At 44.9% G+C, this 19,342-nt stretch overlaps 2 protein-coding genes across 8 annotated transcripts; one reads left to right on the plus strand and one right to left on the minus strand.

Moving 5' to 3' along the window:
- Window positions 1–27: 27 nt before the first annotated feature.
- On the plus strand, window positions 28–7,856 carry CNTD1 (cyclin N-terminal domain containing 1). Its single transcript, XM_060136101.1, has 7 exons — window positions 28–369; window positions 3,555–3,630; window positions 3,872–4,040; window positions 5,545–5,707; window positions 6,198–6,342; window positions 6,983–7,079; window positions 7,649–7,856. Exons 1-7 carry the CDS (start codon window positions 201–203, stop codon window positions 7,841–7,843), a joined length of 1,014 nt encoding a protein of 337 aa, XP_059992084.1. The 5' UTR covers window positions 28–200; the 3' UTR covers window positions 7,844–7,856.
- A 580-nt stretch (window positions 7,857–8,436) lies between these two features.
- On the minus strand, window positions 8,437–18,723 carry BECN1 (beclin 1). Of its 7 annotated transcripts, none has more exons than XM_060136085.1 (13): window positions 18,392–18,563; window positions 18,150–18,278; window positions 15,895–15,962; window positions 14,949–15,007; window positions 14,192–14,276; window positions 13,945–14,087; window positions 13,590–13,784; window positions 12,547–12,693; window positions 11,137–11,286; window positions 10,566–10,626; window positions 9,975–10,117; window positions 9,110–9,235; window positions 8,437–8,762 (listed from the first exon to the last, which is right to left on the minus strand). In XM_060136085.1, the coding sequence occupies exons 2-13, from the start codon at window positions 18,274–18,276 to the stop codon at window positions 8,753–8,755; spliced, it is 1,314 nt and encodes a 437-aa protein (XP_059992068.1). In that variant the 5' UTR covers window positions 18,277–18,278; window positions 18,392–18,563; the 3' UTR covers window positions 8,437–8,752. The 7 variants fall into 7 exon arrangements, 5 of the variants coding, with proteins under 5 accessions (XP_059992068.1, XP_059992067.1, XP_059992066.1 ...); XM_060136084.1 differs by having other exon boundaries at window positions 9,094–9,235; XR_009537807.1 differs by lacking the exon at window positions 9,975–10,117 and having other exon boundaries at window positions 18,392–18,567.
- Between the last annotated feature and the right edge of the window lie 619 nt (window positions 18,724–19,342).

Below are 19,342 nucleotides of genomic sequence, written 5' to 3' on the forward strand. Positions count from 1 at the left end.
GGGTCCGCGTCCGTTGGGGCTGGAAAAGGCTGTGAAAGGCTCGAGGCTGTGCTGGGAAATGAGTTTTCCTCAGACTTGAGGCCAGGAGGACCGGCACACGGAAGGGGACGAAGAATCCAGGGTGTGGCAGAAGACTCTGAAGGGAAGCTAAGGGGGACGGATCCAGTGAGACGTCCGGGGCAACAAACAAGGTTCTGAAAATGGACCGACCTGTGAGGCCCAGATTGGCCTCTCTCAGTGACTTTCAGTTTGGAGCTGTTGCCACAGAGACGATCGAAGACGCTCTGCTCCACTTGGCCCAGCAGAATGAGCAAGCCGTGCAGGAGGCTGCGGGCCGGATGGGCAGCTTCAGGGAGACCCGGATCGTGGGTGGGGATGCAGGCCGGGGAGCTGGGCTTATGGGAGGCTGGGGCACCGCTCTTTGAGGCACCGACCTTGAGATTCAGTGTCCCTTATTCGTTCAAATAAGTTTCGTTAGTACCTACTCTTTGCCAGGCGCTGGGGGTACAGTGATGAGCAAGACTCACCAGCACCCTACCCTAGATTTCAACACGTATAGAGTACTTATTCTCCCTGCTCCCTGGGTTAGAAAGATGAACGAGAGATCTAGTCCCCGCTTCCAAACCATGTATATCATCTTTGGAGGATATTAGGACAAATCTGCAAATGACTAGGTACAAGTATGGTTAGATAAGTGACATAGCAGGTAAAACAAGCTTTTATGGGGATTGAAAGGAGAGATGGAGTGAGGTGGGGGTAGGATGAATTAAGGAGTCCTCCAGGCATCGTGGCATTTGAGGTAGACCCTGAAGGAAGGATAACATTTTGGCTGGTGAAGGTGGTGGATATGGACCGTCTTCCTCCCATCCTTCCTTCTTTCCTTCCTTTTTACCGTATCTCTTTCTCTTTTTTTTTTTTGGCCTTGCCAGGCGGCTTGTGGGAGCTGCCCACCCAGGGACTGAACCCAGGCCTCCGCAGTGAAAGCGCCGAATCCTAACCACTAGACCACCAGGGAACTCCCGGGACCATGGTTCTACTGAAAGGGGATAACATGAGTCAAGCTATGGAAATAGGGACATTTTGGGTGAATGTGGGTACCATGTCATCCGGGTTGGCCAGAGCCTGTGGAAGAGTAGTTGAAATCCAGACCAGAAAGTGGTTTGGAGACGTTCCATGTGGAACTTTGAATGCCAAAGTGAGGAGTTTATACCTGACTTAATAGGAAAACAAGAAGGCACTGAGGGTTTTTGTTTTTGTCTTTTTTTTTTCCATATGGGAGTGATATAACTGTAACTTTTGCCTTAGAAAAAATTATTTTGGCTGTGATGTAAAGGATGGAATGGAGTAGAGAGAGATGGGAGGTAGGAAGACCGGTGGAGTCTTCATGAGTAGTTTTTTAGGTGATAGGGCAGAGGGAATGACAAGGGAGGATGGATTAAAAACATTTCAGAGGTAAAATCTAGGGTTCTGCAATGGATGAATTTTAAGAAGTGAAGAAGGCGAAGATGACTATGCCAAAGGGTTGAGCCTAGAAATAGAGCGGTGCCACTAAGAGAAACACACACATACATTAAAATAAATAAAATGGGAGGAAATGTGACTTGTTTGGGAAAGAAAATAGCTTTGGTTTGGGATCTACTGAATTTCAAGTGCTTGTGGAACATCTAGAGGAAGGTTTCTAGCAGGTTGTTTAAAGAGTAACTCAGAAGAGAGGTCAAACTAGAGATAAGGGTTTGGGAGTTCTCTCCAAAATGATACTGTTGAAACTGTGGCACAGGATAAGCTCCTAGAGGGAGAGAAGAGAAGCGGGTCTAGTTCAGTTCCTTGGGAGACATTTTGTGTTCAGGAAAGTGGAGTAGGAGGAAGAGTCATGAAGGAAATAGATGGAATGGTTGGGGAGTTAGGAACAGAACCTAGAAACCTTTGGAAGCAAGAGGAGAGTTTCATGGTCAGCAATTTCAGATACTTCACGGATATGAACACCAGGAATGACGATTGCAAGAGGGCCATGATATTTAACAATTTGGATGTATTTTCTGACCTTTGAGACAATCATTTCAGCAGGCTATAAAAAGTAGAAGCCAAATTGCAGAACATTAGGGAGTGAATGATGAAGTGGAAGCAGCAGGTGTAAGCTAGGCTTTCAAGGAATTTCACAGTCATGGAAGCTAGAGAGATAGAGCCCTAGCTTAAGAGAATAGAAGGGGAGGGTCTTTTAGTTAATAGATCTGAGTATGTTTGTACGGAGGTGGAGCCAGTAGCAGGAGAGAGGTGTAACCCTCATCCATTCCACCTAACCAAAACTGCTTTCTTGGCAAATTAAAATGGAAAATAGAAACAATTGCCCAGATGATTCAGATCAAAACCAAAATAAAACCAAACAACTATACACACACACACAGGAAAACAAAGAAATAACACCTAAGTTCCAGCAAATAAAAGGACTGGCTAATAACACACATTATGTGTTCTAGGATACTTTGCTTAATTGCTTAAACTAATTATCTTCTTCATTGGACACTGTTAGCAGAGCTTTGGCCTCTGTAATGATAAGGTTTTGTACTTGTAGCTATGTGTAACCTGTGTCAAGTAGATTGTTAAACTGTCTTGTGCTAGCTTAACTTTTATAGATTGTTTTTCCTCTAAGTCAGATTTTCTCTGACGACATACGGTAATGGAAATTTGACTATATGTAATTTGTTGCTGATCAATGCTAAAAGTTCCTATTTCTGCAGGAGCTTTGAGAACTAACGTTTATCCTTGTTTCCACCCTCTAATGAGATTGCTAACTAAATAGAATTCTATCTGGGGCTGTTCTTTCAAAGAGAAACACAGGCAGCCTAAAATCTTGCCAAGGTATCTTACCCTTCCCACCTTCCCAATGACTTCCCCCACCCAAGTTGGGCTATGTTCCCTGATTTAGGGGATGTTGCTTCCAAACAAGCCACTTCAGAGTAACAAGCTTGCTCCTGGGGAGAGGCTTAGCCACCACAGATTTACCCAACAAACTGGTGGTGGAGAAGTGGTGTCCAGCTGTAAGGTGAATTGTGTTTGTAGAGCAATGGGAGTTCTCCAGTGGGTGGTTACTAAACAAACAGTGTTATAAAGAATATCAAAGCTCCAGGAGGGACCTTTCTGTTCCTATCAACATTCCACTGAAAACAGAATATAGGGGTTAGGGTTTTTATCCATCCAAAATCTCTCTTGAAGCTGGAGGTTCCCAGCATGGTGTAAAGGCCAGCTAGACCAGCTGGTTTGTTTGTGTGTAGCTGGCCAAGCCTTTTATCAGCTGAGACCCATAGGAAGGCTCAAGGGGCCCTGAGGGGGCTCAGTAAGCCTTTGTTTTTGCACGCAGTCAGCCTCCTTTTCATGCCTCTCATTTGCCTATTGGCAACAAAGGGAAACAGGTTCAGCTTGGGTTGTTTCCGTCTCATCTTTCTCACCTCCTGACCCTCTTCCCTGGGCCCCATCATGGCTTTTACACAACGCCAAGAGTTCACAGAGTCGTTTTGGTTGCACCTTGTGAATTAAGCTCTTCTTTCCTGTTTTGGCAGAGTTTGTTTTTCTCCTGTCTGAACAATGGTGTCTGGAGAAATCCGTGAGCTACCAGGCTGTAGAAATCCTAGAAAGGTAAAGCCCTGAGCATAAGGCCTTTGTGAGGGGTACCTCTCAGAATGCCTAATGTACCCAGACCTTTAAAAAAAAATGCTAGTTGCCCCTTACCATGAGACCTGGTTTGCACCCTCTTTTTCTTGCAAATGTAAAATTTTTTAGCCAGCGATTGATATTGGAGAGGATAAGATGTAATACGGTTTGAAGCACAAACTCCATTTAGTCTGAGTGTGGATTGTTTCCTTTCCCTTCTTTATAGGTTTATGGTTAAGCAGGCAGAGAACATCTGCAGGCAAGCCACAATCCAGCTGAGAGAGAAGACAGGGCCTCAGAATTGGAGGGCTCTGAAAGAGCAGCTTTTCAACAAGTTTATCCTGCGTCTTGTGTCATGTGTCCAGCTGGCAAGCAAACTTTCCTTCCACTACAAAGTAAGGAGCTGGGGTTGCGCATGGGCACCTGAGTGTTAGCGAGAAACCAGTTCATCCAAAGGTGGCTTTGAGAAACCCACTCCTAGGCTAGGTGATACTACTCATGCAGAAATTCCAGAGTGTAATTATGCTTCCTAAGCATACCTCCTAAACACACACACACGGGTCACACAGAAGCAGTTACTAAATAGTCTGAAGTTCTGTTCCCAAAGTATAATTGTTGGACGGATGCCATCATTCATACAGGTCACCTTTCCTCCCCTTGGACTCAAGGACAGTTAAGGTGCCTGAATTGCCAACCTACCTATTAGTATTAGAGGCAACCTATTACATTTATAAAGGATAAAATGTTTCCACATCACTGTGCGATGTCTGTATAGTATCATTTATTCAACAAATATTTATTGTCTTCTACGGCCAGATGCTGCACCAGGTGCCATGGCTACAGTAGTAAAAATATTGTCTGTGCTCTCAAGGAATTTATTACCTGACGGGAGAAGACACACAGGCTAATAATGTGAGCAAGTGTTCTGATTAGTGTAAATACAGAGGGCTCTGAACAGACCTAATCAGCCTTGGAGAGTCGAGGAAGTGTATTTAGAGAAAATGACTTTTTGGGGGAACAAACAACAGAACATTTATTCATTATCTTCCACCTGCTGTTAACCTCTGTCTCCACTCCCATCTAGAGATAAGCTTCTCTCAGTTCTGCCTTTCTTTGAGATTAATCAAACATTTTTAATAACTCTTTTCTTGTATTAACTTACAGTAATGCATTATTCTTTTGTTATCCAAGAATGTTTCACTGCCTGTACCCTCTAGTATAAGTTGAATACAAATGGTGAGGGCAGACATCTTTGCTTTTTCACAATCTTAGGGAGAAAGTGTTCAATATTTCACCATTGTAAGTGGTGTTAGCTGTAGGATTTTTGGTAATGCACTTTATTTATTTTATTTTGGTTGTGCCGGGTCTTAGTTAGTTGTGGCAGGTGGGCTCCTTAGTTGCGGCTCACCAGCTCCTTAGTGTGGCATACGAACTCTTAGTTGCCACATGCATGTGGGACCTAGTTCCCTACCAGGGATCCAACCCACGTCCCCTGCATTGGAAAGCAGATTCTCAACCACTGCGCCACCAGGGAAGTCCCTGGTACTTGCACTTTAACCAACAGAGAAAATGACTTCTTGAAGGGGAGGGTGGGGGAGATGGGTGGATCCTAAGGAAAGAGGGAGAGGAGGTAAGGAGAGCAGTGGGGGTGTTCGGGGTGAGGAGGGAGATCCAGATACAGGAAAGAGCATGTGTAGAGGCTTGGACAGCATGTGGGTTTGGGGAGTGCAAGTAATTCTATATGGCAAGTGTAGAGTGTAAGGGGGAATTACCAAGAGAGAAGATGAGATAAAGGCATGGGCTGGATTGTGAAGGGCTTTGTTCACCATGCCAAGATGTATGACCTCTATTCTGACACCCTGCTCTCCCTTTCACTCTATTTTGGTTTTCTTTGCTCAGATAATCAGCAACGTTACAGTCCTGAATTTCCTCCAGGCTCTAGGGTATCTACACACTAAAGAAGAACTGCTGGAGTCAGAGCTTGATGTTTTGAAGTCCCTGAACTTCCAAATCAATCTGCCTACTCCCCTGGCATATGTGGAGATGCTCTTGGAGGTTTTAGGTACTTTATTAAGTGTGTCGGGCATGTGGGTTGGAGTCTTCCATAGAAGGCAGTAAGAATGTGCCTAGGGGTTTGAGGGCAGTGGGCAGAAGCTGCCAGTGAGGAACAGCAGGAAGCGCGCATTGACTGAAGAAAGTAGTTTCCTCTAGTACTTGTCAGGGAAACAAACACCAGTCTCGGCACCTGGCTTCTGTTTGGCCTCATTAAGCACCCTCTTATTGTAGCATCAAAGAGTTGACTTTGTGGAGAGGCACGAGCTGAGAGGGGAACAAACAAATACGCCCCAGTTGTATATATACTGTAGCTGGAGATTTTTCTACCTCTCCCTTTGTCCTTTAAAATCGACCTCCAGCTACAGAGGTTTCTTACGGTAGAACATAGCAACCAGGAAGCACAGTAGCAGCTCAGCAGCTTTGTGTCACATGACAGCTGTGATTATGATCAGAGAAGAGGTACATAATGCTCTTTACCGTGCGCACACTCCATCTAGGATACAACGGCTGTTTGGTGCCAGCCACACAGCTGTATGCAACCTGCCTGAACCTACTGGACCTAGTCTATCTTCTCCATGAACCTGTATATGAGAGCCTGCTGAGGGCTTCAATTGAGAACTCCACACCCAGTCAGCTGCAAGGGTAAGGCAACTCCTTTATTGTAGGCTCCTTCCAGAAACAGGGAGTCAGTAACATACCACAAGAACTTGGGAAATGGAATTTACCTAGCAAGGCACCCAGTCCACAGATAACCTGCATGGGTTATCTCGTTCTAATTAACATCCAATACGTTGTTTGGTTGGATGACTGAGCCCAATCAGCAAAACCCTAAAGGCTTTTACTTTTAACATTTAAATGACTTCTAGTAATTAACATACTTTCATTCCTAGCTCTTCTTTTATAGCTGCTTATAATTTGAGATTACTGAACTGCTTTTATAGCCACTTAGGAAAAAAAGCCAGTCACAGGGTTGCAACTTGGACAAAAGTGTTTGATTACTGTACAGTCAGACTGGTAAAAAGCCTCACAGTTACATTGTTAGGGAGACAGACGGAACAACTAAAGGTCCGTAAGCCATTCAGACAGGAGGCTCATGTTTTAATCCGTTGAGTTGGGCGAGGTTGGAAGAGGGAATCAATTAGCTATTATTTGACCATTTCTTTCCATCTATAAAAATTCCATGATCAACATAAACAACTCATAGTTGAAGTCCCATAACCCTAGGATTTGGAAGATCAAGTGTCATTCTAGCTCCAAAATTAATATGGTTTTAATCACTTAGGGAAAAGTTTATTTCCGTGAAGGAAGACTTCATGCTGTTGGCAGTAGGAATCATTGCAGCAAGTGCTTTCATCCAAAACCATGAGTGTTGGAGCCAGGTATGCACCACTGAGCAGGACCAGCATGGTCAGAATTCATTTAATAGAAAGCATTCTCCCCTCAGTTAAAGGAAAACAGAAGACAAGCTATAAAAGGTAAGTGCCAAGACCCAGGACTAGGATGAATGAGCAGGATTTGGGAGGGAAAAACTACGGTGGTACTGAAAAATGTTCTCCAGTTTTCCTCTTATGAAATTGGAAATGGAGGCCCAAGTTCAGCTTGTTCATTTCCCATTATGATGATAATCTGCTACTATGTTAAAGTCCAATAAGTGTATCCTCCCAAATAGAAAAAATGTCAAGACCCAAATATCCCTCTCATATTTCACAAAACTTATCTCCAGCAGAGGGAAATGTCTACCAGAAACTTTCCATGCTAACACTATCAGGGCAAAGGTATCCTAGTGTAATTTGGCCATTGGCAAACGCTGGGATCTGGATTTAATCTTCTCTGTAAGCTCAGAGAAATGAAAAAATTTACATTTGGCTTGAGAAAACAGCCCCAGCAATGTGTCTGTGCACTAACACATGTTTATTTAGTAATAAGAAATCTGTCTCTGTTTCTGAAGGTTGCGGGGCATTTGCAAAGCATCACTGGCATTGCCTTGGAGAGCATTGCCGAACTCTCTTATGCAATCCTGACTCACAGCGTGGGAGCCAGCACTCCAGGTCGACAGCGGCCTGTTCCACCCCACCTGGTGGCCGGAGCACTGAGGGCTGCGACTTCTCCAACACATGAGGCCGGCGGAATCCGCCCAAAATAAACAGCCTTCTGTCACTGCACTCATCTCTCCCTTTCCTTACTTTCACACTCAGCGTACGGAAGTTCCAAGTATCTTCTGAGCTGTGTTTTATATTCCAACTTGATGCTTATTTTTCTGCATCAGAGAAAGAGTTAAGGTGAATAAAGCATGTCCTCTTCGTCGTACCAGACTGAAAATGTCCAAGAGCTGGGACAAGATATTAGAATATCAGTGAAATTAGTTTATTTTTGTTTAACAAGATATTTATGGCTTTCCTCTTAACTGTTCATTAAGGGAGAACATCAGACATGGAGATTAGTATTAACCAGGGGCTCAAAAACTGAGACCATCTGGGTGACCTTGACTGAGCATCAAGGAGGTAGCCTTTATTTCCCCTTAAAGTTAAATATCTCTGTTCTGTTACTGAGAGCTACACAAATAGGGCTTTCTCTACAGCTGTCTACTTTTCATTAGAGTCTTTTTAAAAAACTAACACCCATCTCTAAACATGTTTCAGCAGACTTTCCACATACCTGCACTTGAACTCGATTCTCCCAGAATACAAAGTACTCTATTCTAGTTAAAGAAAAACCCAACAGTGCACCTCTGGGCAGTTATCAGACTGCAGTAAATCTTTTATTACAAATAATTAAATCTCTCCATAAGGTCTCAAACAGTATCAAACACAATTTCATATCTCTAACACAGAGCAGAGCAGGCATTCAGTACTAGAACCAAGTGAGAAGTGTTAAATTTCAAGCTTCTGATCACATCACGTGGTGACCAAAGCTTACATGTCATTTTCTCACGTTATCCAACTGTGCATCTCACACATCTTGTAGTCTCAGTGGAGACAAAAGTTTCTATTTCATATTCTAAGTGCAGGAAGTTGAGAGAGATAAAATCCAGTGAAAACACATCAATCTCAATTCAACTCAGTCTAAAAAAAAAAAAGCAAACTTAAATTAGTTGTTTTGCGGGGACAAAGGGAAAGGAAGGCATGGGGTTAAGAGTCAAAACTGTGATAAAGGCCAGTTGCTATACATGGCATGTTGTAGCTCTGGAAAGTATCTGTTATGTTTTAAAATAAAGTGGCTTTTGTGGATTTTTTTTTCTTTTTCGGTATTGTAAACATGTGCTGTTTAACAGTACCCGAATTTAATTTAACACTTTTTTTTTTTTTTTGCAAACAAAACAAAATTTAAAGCCTTTAAGGCAAACAAACCCCTAAGGAAAAAAGCAAGTCATTTGTTATAAAACTGTGAGGATACCCAAGCAAGACCCCACTTAAGATTCGTCAGCATGAACTTGAGAGCTTTTGTCCACTGTTCCTCAGAGTTAAACTGGGTTTTGATGGAATAGGAGCCACCGCTGCCTCCTGTGTCTTCAATCTTGCCTTTCTCCACATCCATCCTGCAAATGAACACAGCAGAACTCATTAGTAACTGAGATCCGAGTTAAGTCAGTTCAGGCAAATGGGCAGGGACTGGATCATGGGACCATTCACGTCATTTTATCTACTAAAGAACTCTTGGCAAGGAATGGTAGTGTATTTTGGATTTGCTTGAAAGCCCAATATCAGGAAGGCTGTCACAAGAGCCTCATTGTCATTGCGGAGTACAGGGACAAGACACACACCCAAACAGATGAGAAGCCTGGAGCAGAGGGTAAGTGACGGTTACAGTACTCCTCACTGTTTTCCTAGGCATTCCTCACTTATGGGGAGAGAAGGGACGCAGAAGAAAAGAAATGCTTTGTTTTGGGGTGATGGAAGCAGCTCAGCCTTACTGTGTTAACCAAGGTGTCCATCCATCTCTGGGCTCCTACAAAATTTGATCAAAGGAAGCATTCCTGTATATTTCCAAGGGTGTAAGGGAAAAACCTCCCTGAAACTGGAGAGCAGGCTTGAGCTCTGCAGCAGGAAAATCCCCCACACCATCTAAGTCAACATTCTTTTTCTCCAGGGACCAGGTGGTTACATTCTGTCCTGTTTGCAGTGTTGGATCAGTCTCTGCGCATCAGTGTCAATGTCATCTTACTCCATTTTCTGCTTTCCCACTATATGTACTAGTTTTGCCTCCACTCTACTGTCCCTTCAATTCTGCTCACTCTGGTCCTACTCTAGGTTCATTCAGCACCAGGGGATACTGACCTGTAAGGAAGACAAAAACGTGTCTCGCCTTTCTCAACCTCTTCTTTGAACTGCTGCACACAGTCCAGGAAAGCCACCATTGCATGGTCAAACTTGTTGTCCCAGAAAAACCGCAGCCCCCCAGAACAGTACAATGGCAGCTCCTGCCCGAGAAAAGAGAACTGGCTATAGCTGTGGCCCTAACACAGGTTACCGGAGATTGTTCCCAATCCTATCGATCTCTCAAGTCATGTTATGTCTGTATTCCACTGGCAACAGTAACCGTGGGCAAATAACAATGCACCTAAGGCTGTTTCACCATCAGTGGAAATGTATTAAACATCTACCGCACAGTGATGCCTTCCCCGTCCTGGTGCACATATTCTGCTCTGATCTGCCCATAGCCCTTCTCAACACTGTAAAAATTTAATTTTCTTTACAGGCCCCAAAGAGCTAATCCTGAACTAGACAGGACACTGAACCAGACATTGGCTCAACATGAGATATCTCAGTCTAAGAAAGAAGCTAAATAATGCCATTATCAAAACTAAACCATTTCGTTAGAAGGTAAAAGGATTCTGTATTCCAGTGAAAATGGACCTTCCTGGGTACCTTAGATTTGTCTGTCAGAGACTCCAGATACGAATGGTTTCCATAGGGAACAAGTCGATACCTAAAATGGAGATGCAGACAGAGATGGAAATAGGACTCCTCCGAAAGTGATTACTGGGATGTTATAACCCAGTGATTTTCAGTCTTCAGCTACCCAAGAACCTCTATTATTATTTCCACTCCTCTCTCACCTCCCCACGGGCTCCATGTTTAAAAGGTTTTGTTTCCCAAACAAACTACATTTATTAGATAATTATCTGGGGGCCTTTTATGGATGCATGTATGTCCTGGTTTAGATTTAGAAACAAAAACTGAAAAACAGCTTTAGGAACACTAGGTTATGGAGACAGGAAGTTGGGGACCACTGCTGTGGTCGTGCAGTTCAAGGACTGCTCAATCATTGGAAAGGGACTGTGGTGAGGGGAAAACCAGAAGCAGACAGTCTCCATGGACAGAATACTCCCAGTTCGTTGGGAGCGAGGGCTCTTGCCATAGTGGACAAGAGTACCAGGTAGGAGATACAGATTATATCACAGACACACCACACTCAAGAAAGGACTACATTTCTTACCTCTGAAATTTCAGACCCATCTTATTGGCCAGGGCATGGAGCAGCAACACTGTCTGGCCCCAGGCAGCGTTAATCTCATTCCATTCCACGGGAACACTGGGCAGGCGACCCAGTCTGAAGTTATTGATTGTGCCAAACTGTCCACTGTGCCTACAGAAGAAGGGCAGGGAAAAATACAGACAGGGTTTAAAACTTAGCAAATTCTGAAGTTTCCTGCTCTCACCTAAAACCTGGCATAAATCTCTCTCCTTATCTCCAGATTCATATATCCAAGTCCTATTGGTACTTTAAATACATGTCTAAAATGTGAGTCGTCATCTTTCTCCCTGCTGCTCAGACGCCAAAGTAGAAACCTGGGCGTCATCCTTGCATGCTCTCTCTCTCTCAGCTCCCTTCCCCCCAACACCACCAGGCTCTGTTGATCCTACCTCCTGAACCTCTTAAATCTGTCCACTTCTCTTCAGACTCAATGCTACGACTCTACCCTCTCCTGTTTAGATTCCTACTGGCAGGTTTCCTTACCAATCTTGCCCTCTTACCCCAAGTCATTTCTCACATTACAGAAATGCACAAATGCAACTGTACTTATGTCACTTTCCTGACTAAAATGCTTCAGTGGCTCCCACTGCCTTTTGGACAAAGTCCATATCCTTAATGAGGCCTACAAGATCCTTTAGGAATTGGTAACGCTCCAGTTTCATATCCTGTCATTCTCTGCTTCACCCTCAATCTCCAGTCACAATAAGCTCCGTTCAGTTCAGCTGGAGATTACCACTCCCACTTTCCTCTGTTTCTGTGCACATGATGTTCTCTCTGCCAGGAACAACCCCCCTCCTCTGCAGACTTATACACCGTATCTCAGCTTAAACATCAACTTCCTCTGGGGGAATCGTTCCATGCAGCCTCCTCCAATTGGGTAAAGTGCCTTTATGTGTTCTCACAGCACCCAGGGTTCACCGTGACCACACTGTACTACAAGTGCCTGTTACCGAGCCATCTCGCCCAAGCAAAATGTATATTGCTTGCTGTTGCCTTCCTAGTGCTTAGCACAGTGTCACCACACAGTAGATGCTCAAAAGATACCATTTGAAATGGATAAAATGTCAAATCAATGAATAAACAAACGACCCCAGGGGGCAAGAAATCAGCACCAGGCAGATGACCAGATTTTCACGTAGCTGGAGAGCTCCAATCTTCCCCTTTCCTTGGAAGAATGGAAGTCACCAAGCTCTAGAATTCCAGTCCCCTGATCGTGCCTATCCCATCACAAGGAGTGAAAGAAACCTAGATGGGGTGAAAATGACACAGACCCCCATTCCGTGGGAGGTGGGCACCCTGGCGTAGCGGCCAGCAGCTAATGTCCAGGTTGTGGTGCTTCCCAGATGCTCCTCACCCTCCAACCCTCATTACCAAATGTGGAAGGTTGCGTTAAAGACGTTGGTTTTCTTCAGCTTGTCCAGCTGCATCTGGGCATAACGCATCTGGTTTTCTACACTCTTCAGCTCATCATCCAGTTCTAGCTGTTGTCGTTTAAATTCACTATATTCCCTTTGATACCTGTGAACAGCCAAGGTGACCATTAAAGGCTGTTTGGGGGCTAAAATTTCTCTCCCACCGCCCCCCTTAATGATTTCTTCTAGTGATTATGGTCACTTCTAGTTACAGCATCTTTTACATTTGGCAAATATCCCACTCAAAGGAACGTACTTGCCCTACATGTTTTGCCTGGGAAGGACAGAAATGTCTCAAATTCCAGCTGCCCATATGGAAAACGGGGAGGAAAACAGGACTCTCCCAAACCAGGACCAGACACCTCTTGGATTTCTGATCTTTTCCAGAAACAAAGTGAGTTAGTCAATGGTGGTTTCTTCCCTGAATTGGCCGTAATTGAGCGTCTATCACTTCACCTCTACATCCTTATTGACTTTTAAATGGTTAGTATACATCATTTCTAATGGAACTTGTTACACTATCCCATGAAAAAATTAACTTTGTTCAATGTCTTTCACTTCCCCATCCGTAGTTACTGTGGACACTGTCTCCTCCACTAGACAGAGGGTTCTCTCAGGTCAAGAGCACCAATGAAATTTTTGAGCTGGAAAAGAACGTAGGCCAACAGGCTCATCTTTCCAGAGGAGGATGCCGGGTTCAGTGGCTGACTCACCCAAATGAGCCCAGGTCCCTACAGGACAGAGCTGTGACTAGAGGCCTGGTTCTCGGCTCTCTATTTAACCAACGCTTTTGCCACTTAATCATGCTGACCCTTCGTACGTACTCCTCCCCACCAACCTCTAGAAACAGGGCCTGGAAACAATATGCAGGATCCAGAGCAGACATGCTGCTGAATGACAGCTCACTGCTGTTTACAAACTAATCAGACACATTCAGCTGGAAGCCATTTCTGCTCCGGAGCCTTGAGGGCAGGAAGAGAGAAGAACAGGGTGATCACTCACTGAGCTTCCTCCTGATCCAACCTCTCAGCCTCAGCCTGGACCTTCTCGAGATTTTCTGCCACTATCTGACGGTTCTTTTCCACATCTTCCAGCTCTTGGATCAGCCTCTCCTCCTCTAATGCCAGCTCCTTTAGCTCCATCTGGAGCTGCTCGCTGTCATCTTCATTCATTTGCTCTAAGATTTCCAAGCAGCGTCTGCCAAGGACACAGGCAGGGAATGCTTACCAGAGGGAACCTGTTATTCCTTTTATCTGAGTGGAGCACAGCCCTTGGGTAAGGGCCACACAGCCCCAGAGCAGGGAGAGCCCTAGGATTCAGAGCTCTATTCCCGGGCCCAGGCTCTGGACGTACTCACTTGTAGTTCTGACACTCATTTTCAGTGACGTTGAGCTGAGTGTCCAGCTGGTCTAAAAGAGTATCTGTGCATTCCTCACACAGTGGGTGATCCACATCTGTCTGGCCTGACATGATGTCGAAAAGGTCCCCAGTGACCTGGAAGTGTGGGAGAGTCAGGGTAGGGCCTACCCCATGCTACCTGCCCAGACACCCCCTCTATCAGCCAGGCCCACTGCCTGACACCCATGAGGCAGACTTGCCTTCAGTCTTCGGCTGAGGTTCTCCATGGTGCCGCCGTCGGATGCCTCCCCGATCAGAGTGAAGCTGTTGGCACTTTCTGTAGACATCATCCTGCAGACAGCCCCCCGCCCACGGGCCACATGAGGGAGCAGAGAGGCCTCCTCCACCTACTGCAGTGCCAGTGGCAGAGACTCTCAAGCACCGGCTGAGGGGCCTCAAGGCACATACCCACTCCTAGCCCGACTGACCTCCCAAGGGTACCTCTCTCCCAAGGGAAGGCCATGCTGGTCTTCCACAGGGACACTCAGCACGAAGGTTGGCCTGGATGGACTAAGGGGGGAGACGGGGCATCAAAAACTGATATGTGTGTGTCTATAGCAGAAAAGGAAGGAGAATCAGGAAAGACCATTTCTTAATATTACTACCCCTTGCCAGCCACCTTCACGTGCATCAATAATTAAGAACCTGAACATCTAACAACATTTGCTATCTTAAAACTTTTCAAGGGCCCATCTCTTTTATTAGTCAATCACGTTCTCAACTTTTCTCAGTTCTTCATCATGAGAGATATTGTCCCTTCCCACTGTGTGAATGGCTACAGGAAAAACTCCATCAACACTGGAGAGTGATGGGCCAGGTATAAGGGAATATGTCTTTTCTGGAAGAGCCAAAAGGCTACGTGATGATCCATCTTCATCACCTGGCTCCAGGTCTCAATTCTGGGTTTAATTAAAATTCTACTGGCCTTTGGCAAGGAACAGGGGGCTGAGGAGTAGTAGGCACCTGGCTGGGGGGATGAATCTGCGAGAGACACCATCCTGGCGAGTTTCAATAAATGGCTCCTGGGGAGGAAATAAGAGAGCATTAGAATCCTGGCAGCTCAGAGGTGGAGTCCATTTCCCCAGTGGCCTCAGAACTATTTGGCTTTACCCTTGATTGATAACCACAAGACTTGAGAAACCACAGAGACTTAAGAAATGGGTGCTATATAGCCAATCCTTGGATACTTGCTCTAAGAAAGGACCCTTGGTACAGACAAACCCCAAGTCCCATTTGATTTTTTGTGGGGAACAGCGTTTCCTAACTATGCTATACCCTATTATATTTGCATTTACCAGTCAAGGTAGGGGAGAGAATGCCCTAAATCATGGCACAAGGAAAAAGCCAGAGCAGACTGCAATGAAGTTTACCATGGCATAGAACAAAGTAGATACTTTATGTTTTCCATACTTTGATATAATTTATATGTGATCAAAATCTTATGACATTGATCTCTGACAATGACAATTATCACTCATGTTATCACGTTTAAAAAAATTACACGCTCTCTAACACTGACAACCCTTTCAAGCTAGTGTAATCACACAACTCAGTGTCCAAACCAAGATACTTTTGAGACTAGAGAGGAGTGGATATTAATAATTAGCTAGGACAACACCAGGTGAACCAGGAATGCCCTGGGATGACCTGTGCATCCAGGTCATCCCATCTCCCACCTATAATGGCTTATAATTCCACTTCAAATAAAGAAGAGCCTCTCTTCACATTTTTGAATGGATGCCTCATTCAGCAACCCTGTGACCTCAGGTGCGACTTCTGTGCCTCCAATGATCCACAGTGGCCTGATCATGCAGAATGTCTCATGTTAACCAGAGATCCAAAACATCTGAGGGTCTAAGAGCACCAAGTACCCTGCAGAAATCCACTTCGCATTCCAGTGTTTTCATACCTCTCCTGAGTTAGCCTCTTCCTCCTGGGTCTCTCCTGGTTTCACCTGGGCTGTGGCAAGTAATGGAGCTAAGAGCAAGGAAAATATCGAAGCTTTCAGAAAGAGTCTTCTCAAAGCAGAAGCATGTATGACAGTATAAGAATCAGAAATATCCTTCACCTTTTTCTTAAAGCACAATTTATACAAAGAAGAATCTGTTGTCTTTTTTCCCTTACACCCATTAAATCGGATTAAGGGATTGTTAAATTTTTTCCAGTATAATGGTATGATTATGTCTTTAAAGACACACCTTACCTTTCAAAAATACTTACTAAAATATGTTTGGGATTTGCTTCTAAATAATTTGGGGTGGGAAGGGAATGGATGGGGCTGTAGATGAAAACATGGTTAAATATGGATGGATAATTTTTTTAATTAATTAATTTTTGGCTGTGTTGGGTCTTCGTTGCTGTGTGCAGGCTTTCTCTAGTTGCGGCAAGCGGGGACTATTCTTTGCTGTGGCACACGGGCTTCTCATTGCAGTGGCTTCTCTTGTTGCAGAGCACAGGCTCTAGGCACGTGGGCTTCAGTAGCTGTTGCACGTGGGCTCAGCAGTTGTGGTTCGCAGGCTCGAGAGCGCAGGCTCAGTAGTTGTGGCGCACGGGCTTAGTCGCTCCGTGGCATGTGGGACTTCCCAGACCAGGGCTCGAACCCGTGTTCCCTACATTGGCAGGCGGATCCTTAACCACTGAGCCACCAGGGAAGTCCCTGTATGGATAACTGTTGAAGCTCAGTGATGAGTACACGGGGCTTCATCATAAACTTTGAAGTTTTCCGTAACAAAAGTTAATATCCCCTTTCCCTCAGAATAAGTGGGAAGGAACATGAGAGAACTTTCTGGGAAGATGAAAGCTTTCTACATCACAATGGAGATCTAAGTTACACGAGTGCATACATCTGTCAAAAACATACAGCTAAGGGGAATTCCCTGGCAGTCCAGTGGTTAGGACTCCGTGCTCTCACTGCCAAGGGCCCAGATTCAATCCCTGGTTGGGGAACTAAAATCCCACATCCCACAGGCTGCGTGGCATAGCCAAAAAAAAAAGGCTAAGATTTGTAATGTATAAATCTTGACAATTAGGGACTTCCCTGGCAGTCCAGTGGTTAAGACTCTGCACTTCCACTGCAGTGGGCACGGGTTCCAGCCCTGGTTGGGGTACTAACATCCCACATGCTGCATGGCGTGGCCAAAACCCAAAAAACTTGACAATTAAAAATTGTCAATTCATGACAATTTACCTTAAAAAAAAGGAAGTAAAGAGCAAAGTAATTGAGTGGAGATGGGAGGTGAATGGAGGTATAGAGAAAACAAGAATGGCAGGATGTAGCTAATTGTTGAAGCTGGATGATGGATACAAGGGAGTTCACTACGCTATTCTCTTGACTGCATGTTTGAAATTTTTCATAATAAAGTTTAAAATATATTAAAGAGATAATTCCCCTCAGAAAATAAAAATCAGGTATTAATAATAATAGTTAATATTTATTGAGTACTTTTCCCCAGCATATTCTTAAGTATCTATGGTCTTTGTCATATTTGATCCTTACAACTACCTTGAGATTGTTTTACATTTTACAGATAAAGAAAACCAAGAGACCAGGGTCAAGAGACGTGAAGTAACTTGCAAAAAGTCATTCAGCTAGTAAATGACAGGATTTAAAGCTAAGCAGGCTGACTCTAGACCCATGAGCTTATTTTAACTGTCTATGCAGCCTTTTCTTTTTTTTCTAGCTTCATCTCACTTCTTGGGACTTTGAGACTCTGTTCCTCTACTTATCAGCTGTTGGCCACTGGGTGAGTCACTTAACCTCTCTAAGCCTCAATTCCTCATGGATAAAATGATAATTTTACTACTACTCCATAGGCGAGTATAACTGTAATACTCCATAGAGGTTAAAAGTAATGCATGTAACGCACTTGGTATATGGCAAGTCCTCAACAATTGCCATTTATTTGTAAATGTACATATTCCTTTACTCTGAAACAACAGAAGCAGAAAACTAAGGACCTTTCCTTGCTATAGAAAGCTCTCAGACACAGTGTCAACATTCTTTTATGTTCTCGATAAGAAAACAAGAAGCCAGAGAGACTACGCGACTTCTGAGGCTCACAAGGAGTGTCTGTGGCAGGCTATGTGCAGTCTTTAAGACCTTCATCTCCAAAGCTGCCCACTTTCAACGATCTTGACCACCCTCTTTCTAAGGGTCTCGCTGACCTGTGAGCTCCTGGATGGTGACACGGTCCAGGATCTTGAAGCTCGTGTCCAGTTTCAGGGGCTGGCTGCAGCGCTGACACACGAAGCTCACCTGCATGGTGCTGCTGGATGTCTTAGAGCCCTCCATCCCTGCGGCGGTGGAAAGGAGCCGATGTTAAGGGGAATCGGCGGCCTTGAACCCCCGGCCCGGGGCTAACACCAGCCTTACTATTATGGTGAAAGGGTAAAATCTCCGCCCGCACCGTTCCCTGTAGGAGCGGTAGGATACCAGGCAGACCTTCTTCCGGGGTAGCCCCGGCAAAGGCAGTTTACAGTTCAAAGTCAGGGAGGGTCTGCAATAGGGGCCGTGAGGGTTCCCAGGTTCCCTTCTAAGGTAGCGGTTCAGCCCCCGACGCTCTTCATCTCGGGACCCGGAGCCCGCCACCCTGGTCCGGCCTACCGCGGGGGCACTGTGGCCTCGGGTCTGTCCGGGCGCGGGGCCTCCGGGACTGCCATCGCCCAGCCTTCAGCTACTTCCCGATCGGCCAGCGGAGGACTTCCGCCATGACCGGATGTGACGTCACGACGGCTGCAGTTGCTCTGGGAGTCAATCCTGGTCCACTCGCTTCCGTCTGGCTGCCACCTCTAGAGGCTGAACTGGGAATTGCGGCTGATGTGCGAGGGAAAGTGGAAGGACCGAGTTGGGGGGGAGTCAGGACACTCTCCCGTATTTTAATGCAGTGACTTTTCTTCAGATTTGTCACTTGTGAGCGGAGCCACTTTCATTATTCACTGCTGTGTCAGTTTTTAAAGTTTCTCGTTGGGAGAGCTGGGCGCCCGAGAGAGTGGTAGACACACTTGGAGGGGAAAGTGAGGAGGTAAACTTTATTGTTTCATTTTAGATTTTAAAATTTCAATTATAATTAGGGAAAGCCGAACACTTCAGATATTGAAACGTATTATGAAATTATAAAGCTAAACCATTTTTGTCTTGGTGCAGGACTATCAGTGGAACAGACTAGAGTTCAAAAATAGACCAAGTATACAGGGGGATTTAGTATGTGATAAAGCTAGTATTTCAAATCAGTGGGGAAATAAACTACTTAATAAGTGATGGGTGGGGCCAAAGAGCCATGTAAATGGTGGTGAGTTGAATCTTCTACTTCACTTTTTGAAGTTAGTCACAAATTTCAGTGTCAAAAATGCAATGATTA

This window comes from Lagenorhynchus albirostris, chromosome 20 (assembly GCF_949774975.1).
Source record: "Lagenorhynchus albirostris chromosome 20, mLagAlb1.1, whole genome shotgun sequence".
NCBI lineage: Eukaryota > Metazoa > Chordata > Mammalia > Artiodactyla > Delphinidae > Lagenorhynchus > Lagenorhynchus albirostris.